Raw genomic sequence first — 16986 nt, forward strand, 5'->3', positions numbered from 1 at the left:
ATTACCGTGTCGTCACGGCTCCGCCGGGCGAGGTCATCTCCGCATGCTTCGCCGAACCTCCCGAACAATGGACGTCCTGGAATGCAACCCTACACCTCCTGGAAAGGAGCTCCACCCGGCGGGCGTGGCCTCCATGGTTCTTCTAGAAGCCGAGGAGCCGAGGAGACAGTTCCTCTTCTACGACCGGCCGAGCTCAGACATGGCGGAGACACCAGCGGAGGAGAAGCCGGCGGCCCCTGAGGAGCCCGGCCAGGAGGAGAAGGTAGAGGAGGAGAAGGTAGAGGAGGAGAAGGTGGAGAAGGTGGAGGAGGAGAAGGCGGAGAAGGTGGAGGAGGAGAAGGTGGAGAAGGTGGAGGTGGAGGTGGAGGAGGCCCCGGGCCCCGACGAGGTGGTTTGCGACTCGTGCATCGAGAGCCCCCGTCGGGCCCTCAAGTCCTGCCTCACCTGCCTGGTGTCCTACTGCGAGGTCCACCTGAGGCCCCACCTGGAGAACCCCAAGTTCCAGAGCCACCGGCTGGTGGAGCCGCTGAGGGACATCGAGAGGAGAACCTGCGAGAACCACAAGTGGCCCCTGGAGATCTTCTGCTGCGCCGACGCCGTCTGCCTTTGCCAGGACTGCGTGGAGGAGGAGCACCGGGGCCACCGGACCCTCGGGGTCCCCGACGCCCGGCGGACCATCGAGGTACGTTCACCCCGAAAACATTTATTTTAATTTAATTCAGATTATTCGGGAACCTGGGTTTCTTAACGAAGGCGTTTGCATTTTTTTAAAAAAAAAAAACAAAACAACAACAACTCTGATAAATAAATATACGAATCCGGTTTTGATTTTTCTCATAAAGTGATAAACGGGAATGTTTTCAACTAAAAATGATAAATGAATTAAATGCGCTTTATTTCGGTCCAATAACAAGTACATTTCAGATTTTTCTGTTTATTAAGTCATATGGTAAATAAAGTACAGTTACAAAGTATTCAAGACTAAATTAATATATTTTTAGATATTAATTTGTGTATATTATTTTATACCTAATTGGAATCATTATCGTGGATTTGTTCTAATTGTTTCCTGTTCAAAATAACAAACATTAATTTAGAATAAAAAGAGTTGAAAACTTTGTTTTAGAAGTGAAATCAAAATGTAGAAATAATGACGGGACGTCAGACAAGAAAATAGAAATACAAATAAATACAATAATAATACAATAATTGTTTTTTTTTACTGGTTCTACAATTTTCTACTATTATTTATTATTGTTGTGTTTTACTTGTAACTCAGGCACAACAATTTACTTCGGGATAAATAAAGTTATTCTTATTCTTATCAATATTATTCAAAAAATATATATGAGATAATTAGTTATGACGTTTGATTATGAAGAAACAACTAATATGTCAAATAAAAGAGAAAATAGAGAAATTGTCAAATAAAAAGCAGGAATTTTGAGGAAAATAAATTGATGAAGTTAAAATTACAAAAGCAAAAGTCGAAATGTATTGATCGGTTTCAATCACGTGACGGCTGAAGGTGATTGATCACATCTTCTTGAGAATTCGTCAACACGCGCACACGCGTGTGCACGACCATTGCGTCAGAGCCCCGCGTGTGTTGCGTTCACGGCCCCCCCGTGGGAGTGGGAAATAACACGACACCCGCGCTGGGAGAACCGGAAGGCGGAAATGGGCGGGAATGTTTTTGGTTTTTATTTTTTTATTTTTATTTTTATTTTTATTTTTTTGGAAATAGGAAGGAATGTGCGCGCGGAGATAGGGACGAGGAGCGGAAGTGGGGAGCGTCAGGAAATGACGTCATGTCCTCGTTTTTTTTTTTCCAACCGGAAGTTAGGTAGTTTCAGTCTGAAAGGTCGGGCCGCGCGTGCGCTTCTGCACTTCCGGTGGCCTAAAAACGAAACCGCAATTCTTTCAAAATGTAACCTTATATTTCATTGCTGTTTTACAAAACCGCATTATTTCAGTTCAAAATGCGTAAAATAATCAATAATTTGAAATTCAGGAATCAATAAGTGAATAATACAATATGTCGAAATAAACAACCTGAATTCCTTCATTCCTACATTTATTTTGAAGAATTTCGAAAACATTCACGATTCAGAGCTTCTTATTTTGTTGAAATCACAAGTAAATTAATTCTGTCAAAATAAGGCATTTTATTTAGTAATAAATAGTAAAACCTTATTTAATTAAAAAACATAAGAATATTTTAACTTTGTCGGAAAACAAACTAATTTTGAAAAAGCAAAAAAGGTTGAAAGAACACAAAAAAATACAAAAATACAATTTTTTTTGTTAAAAAAATGAAAGCAAATTTTAATTTGAAGGAAAAAATAAACACACTTTTATGAAGTTGAAAAATTTAAAGCGATGTTTTAAATAACAAATATTTATTTAGTTGAAAAACACTTTTAGTTTGTCAAAAAACAAAGCGAAAGACTTGAAGTAAACAGTAAAAGAAACATCTCATTTTGGTTAAATACAAAAATTCCTTGATTTTGTTAATACACATGTACTTTAGTGAAAAAAAATGACAACATTTTGGCATAAAAAGATGAAAATATTTTTATTTGTGAAACAATTTGACAAAATAATTGTTAAAAAAACAGAAACACTTTTATTTGATTTAAAAAAGCAAAATACATTAATTTTCCTCAAAACAGAAATACTCTAATTTTACTATGAAACAAATACATTTTGTTAAAAAAAGAAAAGTTTAATTTTGTTGAAGAAACAAACACACTTTTATTTAGTTGTAAATGCAAAACAGGTCTTTTTGTCAAAAAAGGAATTTAATTTTGTTAAAAAGTAAAAGCCTCATAATTTGGTAAAAAAAAATGAATTGGGTGAAAGAAACAAACGTACTTTAATTTCATGGAAGAATGCAAAAAAAAACAACATATTTTGATTTAAATCGGCAGTTCTCTTTGTAAAAAAAAGAAACTTTCTTTAAAACAAACAAAATCACTTTTATTTGTTACAAACAAAAGAATTGTTTAATTTTATTGGAAAAATAAAGACTTTTATGGAGTTTTACAAATACAAAAATATGTTTAAAAAAAAGAAAACTTTTCTTTTACTTTTCATTTTGTCCAAAAAACAAAATAGTCTTATTTTGTTAAAAAAGTAAAAGCATCTTATTTTGGTAAAAGCAAAAATACTATAATTTTGTTGATGCACAAATACTTTAATTCAGTGAAAAAAATATTTAAAAAAATCCTTTTTCGATTGAAAATAACAAAAAAAAAAGGGCAGGAGTTTTATTTTGTTAAAAAAAAACAAAAAACAATCTGGCTTTTATTTAGTAAAAAAGCCCCAGGCCAGATCTTCTGAGCTCCTCCTCCTGGTTCCTCCTGGAATGCAGCCGTGAACCTGAGCCGGAGCTCAGGAGGCGTCTGGACCTGCCCACGGATTCCTGCCTGGAGGTCACCTGACCTGGAGGTCCACGTCGGGGGGGGAGGAGGAGCTGCAACATCTGAGGAGACGCAGGAATGTCTGGAGAGATGCATGGAGGTCTGAGGAGACCTGCTGCATCTTCTCAAAGGTCCACAGGGACACCTTCCAGGTTCTCATGGTCTGAGGAGACGTGATCTTTGTTGGATGGTCCGACGTTCTTCAAGTTTGTTCTCCTCTGCAGGGCGAGCTGAAGGACAAACGTGGAGAGATGCTGAAGACGTTGACGGCGGCGGAGAACGCCATCAACAAGCTGCAGCTCAACACCGTCTCCATCCAGGTAGAAGCAGCAGAACTCTGGACCTTCTGAGATACAAGAAGCTGGTCCTTAACTCACTTCCTGATTCTGCTGGATTTTCAAAATAAAAGCACCAAATCATATTTAACCAGGAAATTCATTGAAAAAAATTAAAAAAAAAATTAAACTTAACTTGTCAAATTAACTTTTTTTTTCTCCATGAAAATTAATAACAATAATTATATTTTGTCGTCAAATATTTTATTGAGAAATTCTAAACTTTTTTTTCCCCAATTCTTCATTTTTTTTTAAACTTTTTTTTTCAAGAATTCATTTAAATAAAAAGTACCAGCTTTAAAAATGTTATAGAAAAAAATGTTGTTCTTTTTTTTTTTTTTTAAATCAGCTTTGGACTTGTCACATTTATCAAATCACACGTAAAAGAATGATAAATATAAATAATAGGTAAAATGATAATAATTGAAAATAAATAGTTTATTATGTAAAAACCATGAATGCAGATTAATTACAACATGTTGCCATTACATTTATTTCAATCTAAAATATATTTTACAAGCAAAGAAGTAAAAAACATTCAAAAAGAGTATTATTATTATTGTTTAATTGTCTGTTTATTCAAACTGTGTTGAGTTTATTTCCATCCATTCATTTATTCATTCATCCATTCATATGGTATTTTTGAATCATGAATCAATACGTTAATTTTAAAATACGTCAAAATGAAGATGTGTAAACAGTTATTAGTTTTATAAAATTACTTTAAAGAATTAGAAAAACGAGACATGCTGATTCTTTTAATTTTGCTAGAAAAAACAAAAAGCGTTTTATTTAAAAAAAATAATTAATTTTGTGTTGCGTAGTTGTGTTGAAAGCTGCAAAAATACTTTTATTTTCCCAAAAAAAAAAGAAATGACAAAATAACAAAAATGTTTCTATTTTATCGACAAATGAAAAATATATTATTGTAAAACAACCACACTTATTCGTTTGAAAACCACAAAAATACTTTTATTTTGTCAAAGACAGATATTTTTTTGCAAAAAACAAAAAATAAAATAAAAAAATAGTTAAAATAACAAACATGCTTATATTTCATCAAAAAACAAAAAATATTTTATTGTAAAGCAACAAGACTTATTTGGTTGAAAACTACAAAAAATACATTTATTTTGTCAAAGACAGATATTTTTTTGCAAAAAAAAATAATTAAAAAATCAACATATGTTAAAATAACAAACGTGCTCATATTTTATTGAAAAACAAAAAACAAAAAAAAACAAACCTAACAACACTTATTTAGTTAAAAACCACAAAAATATTTTGTTTTATCAACAACAACAAAACAAAACAAAACGTCTTTTGTTTGGTTGAAAATGGGCTCTGCTTGCAGAGTTCCTGCACGTCTTCTCCGGTTCCAACCGTCCATCTCCTCCCCTCAGCATTCGGCGACGGAGGTCCGCGGCGTGCTGGAGACCCAGTTCCAGCATCTGCTCGCGGCGGTGGAGAACGCCAGGAGGACGCTCGGCGAGGCCCTGGACGCCGAGGAGAAGCAGGCCCTCCGCCAGGCCGACGGCATCCGAGTCCACCTGGAGCAGCGCTGCTCCGAGATCAAGAAGGCTCAGGCGCGTCTGGAGAAGATCTCCAGGAACAAGAACGACGTGGACTTCCTGCAGGTCGGAGGACGAAAGGGTGAATGAGTGAACGGCTGGATGACAGGGTGAATGTTTGTATGTGACTCGCAGATGAGAGGGTGAATTATCATCGCTCCAGATGAGTGAAAATGGGGTGTGAATGGTTGAAGGCCTGTGAGAGGGTGAATGGGTGTATGTCTATTGGATGAATGAATGAATGAATGAATGAATGAACGAATGGTTGTTTGTCTATATGAGGTGTGAATATGAGTGGATGGTTGTATGCCTGTATGCCATCTGAATGAGAGGGTGAATGGTTGTATGTCTATGAGATGAATGAATGAATGAATGTCAATATGAGGTGTGAATGAATGAATGAATGGTTGAACGTCTATTGGATGAGTAAATGGATGACTGATTGAATGAGTGAGTGAATGGTTGTATGCCTGTATGTCATCTGGATGAGATGGTTAATGGTTGTACGTCCATGGGATGAATGAATGAATGAATGAATGTCTATGAGGTGTGAATGAATGAGTGAGCGGTTGCATGATGGGTCTACGAGAGGCTGAATGTTCTATGCCTTTATACGTGAATGTCTTATGCGAGGGTGAATGTTTGTACATCTATAGGATGAATGAGTGAATGAGTGAGTGAATAGCTGTTTGTCTTTATGAGGTGTGAATGAATGAGTGAACGGTTGCATGCCTGTATGTCATCTGAATGAGATGATGAATGGTTGTATATCTTTAGGATGAATGAATGGATGAATAAGTGAATGAATGTTCTACGTCTCTATATGACGTGTGAATGAGAGGGTGAATGTCTCTATGAGAGGATGAATATTTGTACGTCTATATGTCATCTGGATGGGAGGGTGAATGGCTGTATCTCTGTAGGATGAATGAATGAATGAATGGATGAGTGAGTGAATGAATGAATGAATGTCTATATGAGGTGTGAATGAATGAGTGAATGATTGAACGTCCATTGGATGCGAAAATGGTTGACTGCCTGTTTGGCATCTGGATGAGAGGGTGAACATCTCTATGAGAGGGTGAATGGTTGTACGTCTCTAGGATGAATGAATGGTTGCATGAATATTCTACGTCTCTATATGAAGTGTGAATGAGCGAGTGAATGGTGTTGTGTCTCTGTGAAGCTCCAGGTGAACCGTTGACAGCTGGATAAGATTATGAACGAATGAGCGAATGAATGAATATCAACCCACAATTTTTTTTTTTTTGGCTTCTTCATCAACAACCGAGGAGAAAAAACGCGTCCTTCACGTTTGTCCTCCCCAGGAGTACTCGGAGTGGAAGAAGGAGGCGTCCGACATCTCCCTGCCCGGCGTCTACATCGGCCTGGTGGATCACCTCCACGCCTTCGGACGCGTGATCGCCGACTCCACGCAGGAGCTGTGCACGCTGCTGGCGTCCTCCTACCTGGACAAGATCAAGGATACGTGTAATAGCGGTGAGTGGCGGCGGCGAGAAGGAATGCCGCGGCGTGTCGGAGTGCTGGAATGCAGGGCGGGTCGCCCGCCGTGGGCGGTAGCAGCGTTTGAAAGAACAAGTTTCGGTCGTGAGTCACGGCTTCTGAGCGTTCGCCACCGCCGGTGGAGAACACCTGGGGACATGTTTTTGAGGCGCCGCTTGGTGGTCGTCTTTGTCAAAGCAGGAGGACACGCAAGGAGGCCCACGTAAGCCCAGATAGGGTACAAGTACCTTCCACCCGGGCAGTGGGTAGCACAACCGTGAGAATGAAAGCTAGCTTAGCATCACCGGAGTACACCGGAGGACAAAGTTCAGCAGATTTCCTGAGGACAATAACAACGACACCTCTAGCCGTTGTTGACACAACTGGGCGAAGGGAATGCAGAGCAGGTCACGTGACCTGGAACTGAGAGCCTGGAGAATGTAAACGAGAACCAAAGTGTTTAGCAAACACCGGTTCCTCTGAGTTTGTCCGTGAAGTGAAGGTACCGTCCACCTTCTCCAATGCCTTCTTTGTTTTCTGGTCATCTTGAGTTTAAAGAAATACCCAAAGTCCTCGAGTGAACTCGGAGACGGACGTTCTTGCCTCCAAGCATCTCCAAGCTGCCCGTGGGGTGGCGCTACTCCAGGAACCCTCCAGATGCTCTTGTCCACTGACTTGACTTCTACCTTCACAAGATGAGAAACTGAACTGGCCTCACATGGAGAAGGTCCTCTGTGTCTTCTCCCCATGCTCTCCTCACCTGGGTTCTCTCCAAGTTCTCCGCCTTCCTCAGGAGGCTCTTTGGGGACACCAGGTCCATCGGTGACCCTGCGATCGACATGAATGAACGGAGCCTCAGGAGCCTCCAGGACGTCTGATGAGCGCTGATTGGAAATCTGGAAAAGCTGCTTTGAGTCAAGAGAAACACCTGAGGACCTGAAACCAGGAGGAGACTTTACGAGCGTCTTCCTCCCACGACGTAACCCCCGTTCCACATTCCGCCTCGTTTTCTTTGTTTGTTTTGTCTTTCTTTTCCTGCCTGATTAAACAACCGCAAAGCCGTGACGTGTCAAATTAGCATTAGCAGTTGTTTGACCAGCTGATCCAGACGTGGGATATCCTTGTCTGTTTTGGAGGCGTGTCCGGCCGGTAAGCTAGCATGGTTTGGTCGGTTCTTCGATCAGCAGTCATTTCTGATGGATTTGAAACGATACTCGACGAGCTGCCTTTGCAGGAAGGGAACTATAGATGCAGTACTTGCAGAAAGAGTACTCCAGATCCACTATTTGCAGAGAGTGTACTTCAGATGCAGTGTTTGCTTGCAGAACAGTGACGGAGAAGAAAAGAGAAGGTCAAAGGGAAGCAGCATTGACCCTTTGTGGATTGAGAAGAAGCATACAAGGTGCAGAGGGAGGAGCTGTGGTTGTATGAGGTTGTCTGGAGTGGCAGAGAAGTATGATAGACTGGTGCAGGACATGTATGCTGGCTGTGAGACAATGGAGAGGTTCAAGATAGGTGTGACTGGTTCAAGGTGGAGGTGGGACTACATCAGGGATCAGCTCTGAGCCCGGCTTTCGGTAGCGATGCCTCTGTCAAACATCCCCAGTGGTCCAGGTGCAGGGTTCTCATTGAGGAACGTTACCGCGGCAATTGGACTCACCTGATGTCTTGAGGACCTTTTGCCTACCCCACCACTGGGTTCTCCAGTCTGCAGGTGTCTTCCCGCCCTCTTTGGGATGAACTCCCCTGGAGTGGGGTGGGAATACAAGACGGTACCCAGAAGGGTTCCCCCATCTGAAACTCCGTTTCTGGCTAGCGTGATCCCTTTCTTTTGGCCCACGTACCTGCCCGGCCCTCTGGAAGACCTGCCCCTGCCTGCCTCTCGGTTCCTTCCTACGAGTTCCTGTAGACCTGAGGAATCTATCGTTTCCCAAAATCTTCCGCTGTCAGAGCAAGCCCAGCCACGACCTGGCAGTCTGCTGGCTCTTCATGAATCATCTCCGCAGCTCCAGCTAAGACTAACCTCCCCCCCAAGACTACCCAAGCTTCACCATGATCCTGGCGACCTTCCTGCAGTGATCTCCTCCATGTCTTGACGAACGTGAAGTAGCTTCCCGGCGGCAGGCCTGTTGTTGACGGCGACTGATCTCAAACTGTGTTTTCTTTCGATTCCAGATAAAATCGGCATCAAGACAACCGTACAGGAGATCGTGGCGGCGAAGCACGACATGTCGCTGCCGGACCCGGAGACCCGAGCCGACTTCCTCAAGTGTAGGTGTCACCTTAGTCGTAGAAATCAGAGACAAGCTCTTATTTTGAAATTCTCTGAGTCGCCTTCTTCTGCAAGCCAGAAGCCGGCAGCTCCAGACCCTCAAATCAGGACTGCGTTACATAGCCTCTGCAGGGCTGCTCACAGTAGAACCAGCCCATTGTCTCCATATGAGGACACAAACAACAACTTCCTGTTCAGAGACAAAGACCCGCCCTTGTCCTGGTTTAGGTGGCTCCCATCCCAGACGCTTAACTCCGGCCTCAGGAGGTTAAAATCCAAAGTTATTTCTAGCCTAGTCATAAAATGTAATGATCTTTGGGCTGCTCCCCTCAGGGGTCACCACGGCTAATCCTCTTTCTCCATCTGACCTTCCCCTCTGCATCCTCCTCTCTCGCACCGACTAACTTCCTGTCCTCTTCCCCTCCGTCCATAAAACTCCCCTCTGGTGTTCCTCTGGAACTCCTGCCTGGCAGCTCCAACCTCAGCATACTGCTACCCAGATCTTCACCATCCCTCCTCTGTCCATGTCCAAACTGTCAAACATCTAACATGCGCTGTCCCTCTGATGGACTCCTACCTGATCCTCTCCAAGCCTTCACTCTCAGAGAACCTCAGCAGCTTCTGCTTCCTCTCTGCTGACTCCCGTCTTCTCCCCTCAGTGTCTAAACCCGACGACATGGCTAATCTCACCTTCGTCTTCTACACCTTTCCTTTCATTCTGGATGATACTCTTTCATCAGTCACTTTTGTCCACTCGGGTACCTCCCATTCACACACATGTATTCTGCCTTACTGCAGCCAACCTCGTACCTCCACATCTCCAGATGTTCCTCCACCTGCTCCCTGCTCTTACTACAGATCACAATGTCATCTACAAACATTATAATCCAATGGGATTCCTGTCTAACCTCATCTGTCAGCCTTTACATCACCACTGCCAACAAGAAGGGGCTCAGAGCTGATCCCTGATGTAGTCCCACCTCCACCTTGAACCAGTCACACCTATCTTGAACCTCTCCATTGTCTCACAGCCAGCATACATGTCCTGCACCAGTCTATCATACTTCTCTGCCACTCCAGACAACCTCATACAACCACAGCTCCTCCCTCTGCACCTTGTATGCTTCTTCTCAATCCACAAAGGGTCAATGCTGCTTCCCTTTGACCTTCTCTTTTCTTCTCCGTCATTGTTCTGCAAGCAAACACTGCATCTGAAGTACACTCTCTGCAAATAGTGGATCTGGGGTACTCTTTCTGCAGGTACTGCATCAGCAGTACTGTTTCTGCAAATCCTGTAGTATTCTTTACTGGCATAATATCAGATAGTAATGGGAATTATTATAATGGAATAATGGAAAATAAAATGTTAAGAGGTAGAGATATTCCCAGTCAACTCCGAGTGCTGAGTTTTCAAAAAATAGATACCATATAAAGAAGCCATCCACGAAAACAATGTGAAGGGTTTCTCGACTAAAAATACGTCACCCCTTTCCTTCCTCCCCCCGGGTGTCGTTACTAGAAATTTCCTGGCCGGGGTTCAGCTCCGCGCCTTGTTTCATGGTCCCTCTTTTTCCACGGTGGATTTTTTGACCACAACCAGATCTGGTGAAAAGCCCTTTAACTTGCGAAGTAGCGCAGAGAAGCCCCTCGGCAGCTTCCGCAAAGAGCAATGTGTTACTCCACCCGTTGTCGCCCTACAGATGCCGCCCATGTGACCTTCGACGCCGACACGGCCCACAAGTTCCTGCGCCTGACGGAGGAAAACCGGAAGGTGACCAACACCACGCCGTGGCAGCACCCCTATCCCGACGTGCCGCAGCGCTTCGAGAGCTGGCGCCAGGTTCTGGCGGCGGAGAGTTTCTATCTGGGCCGCCATTACTTCGAGGCGGACATCAGCGGCGACGGGACGCACGTGGGCGTCACCTACAAGAGCATCGAACGCAAAGGCAGCGAGAGCAGCAGCTGCATCACCGGGAACAACGTTTCCTGGTGCGTCCAGTGGAACGGACGCTCTTTCTCCGCCTGGCACGGCGAGGTGGAGACGCCGCTAAGCGCCGAGAAGTTCACGCGGGTGGGCGTGTACGTGGACTACCCTAGAGGTCGCCTGGGCTTCTACGGCGTGGACGACGGCGTGGCGCTGATCCACCAGTTCCAGGCCGACTTCCTGGAGCCGCTCTACCCGGCTTTCTGGCTCTCCAAGAAGGAGAACGTGGTCGCCCTGGTGACGCCGGGGGCGCCGCCGCCGCTCAAGAGCCCGTCGCCGCCGACTTCGCCCACCAACGGGATCTTGGCCTCGTAGGGGCGGCACGTCTTTTTCCAGAAAAAAACACTCGCGTGTTCAGCAAAATAATCTGTCGGAAGGTCATGTTCGCTCAGGACGGAGGCGAATTTATTCTCCAACAAATCTCTGCTCGCCGTCTTTGTCTGATTTCACTTTCACATTATTTCAAATGAAATACAAGGTTTATCTGAAGCGACGGACCAAAAGTTACAACGCTCAGGGAAACAACCAACACTCGCTGGTGTTGTTAGACATGCTAACGTTAGCATTGTTGTGCATGAACAGATACATTCGTACTGGAACAAATGTTAATTAGCATTTATTTCCATGAACAAATGATTTGCGATTTTCTTAAAGACTGGATAAGAACAAATTTGTAAAGGAACCAGGTAACCCGGTTAGAGGCAGGTGGTAAAACTACATTGTCATGGATAAGTTCAACAAAGTTACCTGTTAATTCCCTTGCTGTCTTTTAACGAATCAGCCGTTTTATTTTCGTTGAACTGTGAAATCAGACAAACGTATTTGGCAGGACTGTTATTTTCTCCATTGTCATCATTATTATTATTATTATTATTATTTGGGAGAACTGTTACTGTCACACTGTGAATTCTAATATTTCTGCTGGACCAAATGCAGAGGAGCAAACAGAATCCACTTGGGTAAAATAAAATAAATGGACGTATGGTCAGGTGTCCTGGCGGGTTTCCCGGAGAAATCGTGCGGTGTATTCAAAATGAATAAATCCTCAAAATGACAGATGAAGTTATGTTTATTTTATTAAATTAAAGCCGTACCTCTCATGAGATATTGACATAAAAAATGATAGGAAATTGATGGGGTTGTTTTTGTGGTGTTAAATTTGAGGTTCAGTCACTGGTTTGATATCCAAATATCGGGAAAAAAATTGTGCGAGTTAACAGTATTAAAGGTTTGTGAGAAATGTTTAATACTAGAAAAAAAGAAAATAAAAGAAAATAAATAGATAAATAAATTGCAAGGGGAACACAATATGTATTTAACTTGGTGGTTCACAAGGAATCCCAGACATCAAACTGCACGTTTTTTGTATTTGGATTTTTCCATATGTAAGGATATATTTTCATATTCAAAATAGTTTACAAAGAACGTAAAATTGGGGGGACGCTTTTGCATTATGTTTTTGTGTATGGAGAACTTGGCCAGGCCTAAAATAACATTCACACAGAGCTCATCTCTTTTGTCGCTTAAAAGTAAACCAAATGTTATGTCATCTCTTGAGAAGGAAACTGGTGACGATGGAAAACTGTTTTGAGTTTTTAGCCCAAAAGCCCTGTACTTTTTCACACAAGAAAAACATATGGTCTGTGGTTTCCATGTTATCTTCACAAAATGTACAAATATTATCTTCAAAATTAAAGCGTACCCTCAATAATTCCTTAGATGGGTAGATGTCATTCATCATTTTGAAGTGGGTCTCTTTTGCCTTGGGGAGTATGGGTAGACTCAGATCCATATTGATTCTTTATCAAATTTGTTTAAAATATTATTTTTGTTTTGACGTCCAGGGAGTAAGTATTCTGTAAAACATTTCCTAATAAAGGAGTTGCTGCACTTTCTGTCCAGAATTGAGATTCCCTGAAGTGATAGTGGGGGTAACTGTGGTTGTACGGTTTGGTGCGTCATTATATTTTTGGTCAGGAATACAAATTGTCGAGGTAGTGCGTAATTTTATGAACTCTAATATGGAATAAAGCTGTGTTTGGTACAGAATTGTTCATAGTCTAAAGACTGCCATTGTCGTCCATCAAGTCCATTATTGACTATATACCTTTCTCAAACCATTCCTTGTAAAATAGAGATTTGTTGCGATGCAGCACATATCTATTGCTCCATATTATTGTACCGTGTGGTGAGAAATTGTGTACATATATAATTTTCCAGCACAATAATATTTGTTTATGGAACTCTGAAAATTTGAATTCACACGTCATGTCTCAGGTGAATCCTCCAAACCACTTCCGGGTTTCTCGGCCCTGCGACGTGATGACGTGATGACGTAGAACACTCCGGTCACATGACCCCGTCGGTGCCGTTGACGTGTCTTCCAACCGAGATGAAAGCCGGAAGTCACGGCGACAGCTTCCAACATGCTAACAGACGTAAGGGATAACCTTTTATGAATAAAACTAGACGAGCAATACGGTCTTATAAAATAGAGTGTTGTTGGATAAGTCGTGATGTAATGGGTGTATATTTTTATTTATCTTTTATTTTCGACGGCAGAATTATCCGTCTCTGCTGTGCTAGCGCAGTTCAAACGGGCTCGGGCTAACTCGGCTAGCTTATTTTTTTTACTCGTCTGCACCAAAGTAATCAGCCCTGTACCGAAATATATATATATCAACCGATATATATATGTACTTAAATTTAAACCGGATACTTGCTAAAATAGTGGTTATTGTCAGCGTCTGCTAAACGTCCGCTAAATTCGACCTTAAACGAACAATTGTTTCCGTCTAAATACGACAACCGTATCAGCTTTAAGAGCGTCGTCGTCACTGCGTCGGTCTTTTTAATCTCCCAATAAAAGTCCGCTCGGGTCGGATTATATCATCCGAAGTGATTATAATCTCAACAATCAGCTGACTCCAACCCGGATTTGGAAAAACAAACGTTACCAGCATGCTTTTATTTTGAAAAATCTTGTTAAACAGCAGATGGTAAACACAGAATGGTATGGACCTTGCAGGTCAACAGACCTTGAATGCTATTGTTTATGTATGTACAAAAACATGTAGAAAAATGAATAAACAAATGAAATTGAAACAAAAGACACAGACATGCACTCTGTTGGTCCCTCACACACCTCCCAGGTGAACAATGACGAGGACGTGTCGCTGTTCGATGCCGAGGAGGACGCCGGCAAAAAGCAGAAGAAGGGCAAGATCAAGTGAGTAGGATTTGTTTTATTGTTGCTATAATTATCAGACGGGAATGGAAATATAAAATGGACGGGGGCCTGGCGAGGTGACAGGAAACAGCCTCTGAATTCACATGAAAAAGTAAAGGTAAAAAGGAGGGGTGTCTAACCGAAAGGGTGGTGTTTCCAGCAGGCATCCGCTGGCGTCCTTCTTCCACCTCTTCTTCCGGGTCAGCGCCACCTTGGTGTACCTGCTGTGCGATCGCCTGAGCGGCACCTTCATCTCCGGCATGGTGACCATCATCCTGCTGCTCTCCTGTGACTTCTGGACCGTCAAGGTGGGGTTTCCACGCCGCTCCGCCCGCCGTGTGACTCTGCACGGTGTCTGACAGGCGCCTGGGGGGGTGGGATTGGGGATGTGACCCACAGAACATCACGGGCAGGCTGATGGTGGGGCTGCGGTGGTGGAACCAGGTGGACGAGGACGGCCGGAGCCACTGGGTCTTCGAGTCCCGGAAGGTGAGAAAACTCCGCTTTCTATTCAGATCACGAAAGAACACCTTCAACGTCTGACCGGCTCCTCCGAAAGGACCCGACTGCTCCTGCCCCTGCTGGGTGGAAAATAAGAGAGGAGCAGAGTAACACTTATAGTGTGACTGAATATGAATATAAATTCGTTGCTATCAGAAAATAGCAACGAGTTAATATACAGCAGAAAACAACATCATCAGGGATAAGACGAAAATAGACGACCAAACTAAACAACAACAGAAACAGTGACAATAGCAATGACAAGAATAACATAAAAATAGGCAGGATGGGCGCGCGCTGAAACCAACGAGGATAAAAAAGACTATGGTGTGAGGACATGATGTGAACGGGTGAAGTTGTAGTAACACAGATGCACAAAAGCAGGAGAGCTACTCGTTCTTCTCCGAGGAGAGGATGAGAATGAAGGCCTTTCCCACTCAAAGAGCCATTTGGGTTTGTTTCCAGTAAAGAAAACACTGGGAGCCACAGAACCCTTTGGAAATGGAAAATCAAGTTAACACGCCATATAACGTGATATTTTTTGCCCTTATGCGATGTATCCAAATGCACTGCGGACTGCAAAGTAGGATTTCACTGTGCAGGGAAACTTGTTTCTACACTGTTTATGTGACAAGAAATGCTTTGAATGGATAAACAAAAAGTGTTGCAATGAACAACTGCAGAGAAAACTAAATTACATTTCTTCACCCAACAAAATATTTTGAAACTATTTGAAAGGCGTTTAGTTGAAGAAAAATATTCTTGACCTTCTTGCATGCAGTCCCTTATGAAGAACGACGAAAATATTTGAAACACTTTCTATTAGATGTTATAAGATCGCCGTCATCTTCAAATTTAAAAATTAATGAACTGAAATAAAATATATTTTAATGAAATTTTAGTTGATTATTTAAACCACAAGGAGCCGCATGCGGGTTGCCGACCTCCGATGAAGTGGAACCTCCAGAAATATAGTGTGTCTTGTTCTCAGGGTGGGTTTTTCACCGGCCCTCAAGGATCTCCTGCTTTTCCTCTCCAGGGCAAGTCCCAGGTGTCGGACTCCGAGTCCAGGATCTTCTGGCTGGGTCTGATCGTCTGCCCGCTCATCTGGTTCATCTTCTCCTTCTACACCCTCATCTCCAGCATCAAGTGGCTGGTGAGTCCCGCTTGTCCATCACTGCGTCGCCACGGCAACCACTGGTGGCCCGCTTCTTCCCCTGCTTTTTACAAATGTTCTAACACTCCTTGCTGATCCTGTGTGTGTGTGTGTGTGTGTGTGTGTATGTGTGTGTCCCTTGCAGCCGGTGATCATCATGGGTGTGGTCCTGCAGGGGGCGAACCTGTACGGGTACGTGCGCTGCAAGGTGGGAGCGAAGACCAACCTGAGGAACATGGCCACCAACTACCTGGGCCGCCAGTTCATCAAGCAGGTTCGGAGCGCCGCCGTGAGCGTCCGGCTTCTCGGTTTCCCGATTCGGTTCTGACCCGTGTCTCGGCCCTGCAGGCTCTGTCCAAAGAAGAAGAATCGTAGAGCGGAGCCCCGCCCCCTTTCCCTCAGCCCCACAGCCACCGGTCCACAGGTAGAAGTTTCTTTCATGGTGTTTTTGGGGCGAAGTCACCGGACTTTCTCCGGTCGTCGTGGCGACGGACCGGAGGCCCGACGTCTGACCGCACCGGTCGGTGGCGACGGGAGAACCCGGAGGTCCCACCGGCTCCCGTCCTCTCTGACATTCATCCACGGGGGTCTGGTCCACCCCAGGAGTTCTTTCAACCCCTTCCTCCTCCCCCAAAGCAGACGGCAGCGGAGAAGAGCTGGGCAGCAGCAGCGGCGTTTATAACTGTACTAACAGCGTTGTAAAGTAAGTGTGTATATACCTGCGGTCCGACGGGCGCCGGCCGCGACCGCAGGCTGTAAATACAGTTGTTAAGTTTTCCACCCAGTCTCCTGGTTTCCTTCCATCCCGTCTCATTCTGCTTTCTTTTCTCTTGAATGAAATAAAAGAGTTTTGAGGGTGATCTTTCCCCTCATCCAGAAGCCTTAAGCCAGAATCCTCCTTTCCGTGCTCAGCTGTTCGCCTTCCGTGACGGGTTTCTTTGCCCGTGGCGCCTCCCCGCGGCCGCGTGGAGTCACTGCACCCACGCAGGAACTCCTTTACACGTACTTAT

The 16986-nt window shown here is 43.7% G+C and overlaps 2 protein-coding genes across 3 annotated transcripts; both read left to right on the top strand.

Moving 5' to 3' along the window:
- The first annotated feature begins 20 nt into the window (after positions 1 to 20).
- trim16 (tripartite motif containing 16) lies at positions 21 to 13139 on the top strand. The gene is made up of 6 exons (XM_086140097.1): positions 21 to 682; positions 3650 to 3745; positions 5164 to 5397; positions 6660 to 6831; positions 9010 to 9105; positions 10807 to 13139. The coding sequence occupies exons 1-6, from the start codon at positions 44 to 46 to the stop codon at positions 11403 to 11405; spliced, it is 1836 nt and encodes a 611-aa protein (XP_085996223.1). The 5' UTR covers positions 21 to 43; the 3' UTR covers positions 11406 to 13139.
- Positions 13140 to 13399: 260 nt separating this feature from the next.
- tvp23b (trans-golgi network vesicle protein 23 homolog B (S. cerevisiae)) lies at positions 13400 to 16753 on the top strand. Of its 2 annotated transcripts, none has more exons than XM_086140107.1 (7): positions 13400 to 13528; positions 14243 to 14319; positions 14480 to 14627; positions 14719 to 14808; positions 15860 to 15976; positions 16122 to 16250; positions 16325 to 16753. In XM_086140107.1, the coding sequence occupies exons 1-7, from the start codon at positions 13517 to 13519 to the stop codon at positions 16349 to 16351; spliced, it is 600 nt and encodes a 199-aa protein (XP_085996233.1). In that variant the 5' UTR covers positions 13400 to 13516; the 3' UTR covers positions 16352 to 16753. The 2 variants fall into 2 exon arrangements, with proteins under 2 accessions (XP_085996233.1, XP_085996234.1); XM_086140108.1 differs by having other exon boundaries at positions 14483 to 14627.
- The last annotated feature ends 233 nt before the right edge of the window (positions 16754 to 16986 follow it).

The sequence above is a fragment of the Fistularia commersonii genome, chromosome 32 (genome assembly GCF_037954325.1).
Source record: "Fistularia commersonii isolate RoL2024-O1a breed Wild chromosome 32, RoL_Fcom_v1.0, whole genome shotgun sequence".
NCBI lineage: Eukaryota > Metazoa > Chordata > Actinopteri > Syngnathiformes > Fistulariidae > Fistularia > Fistularia commersonii.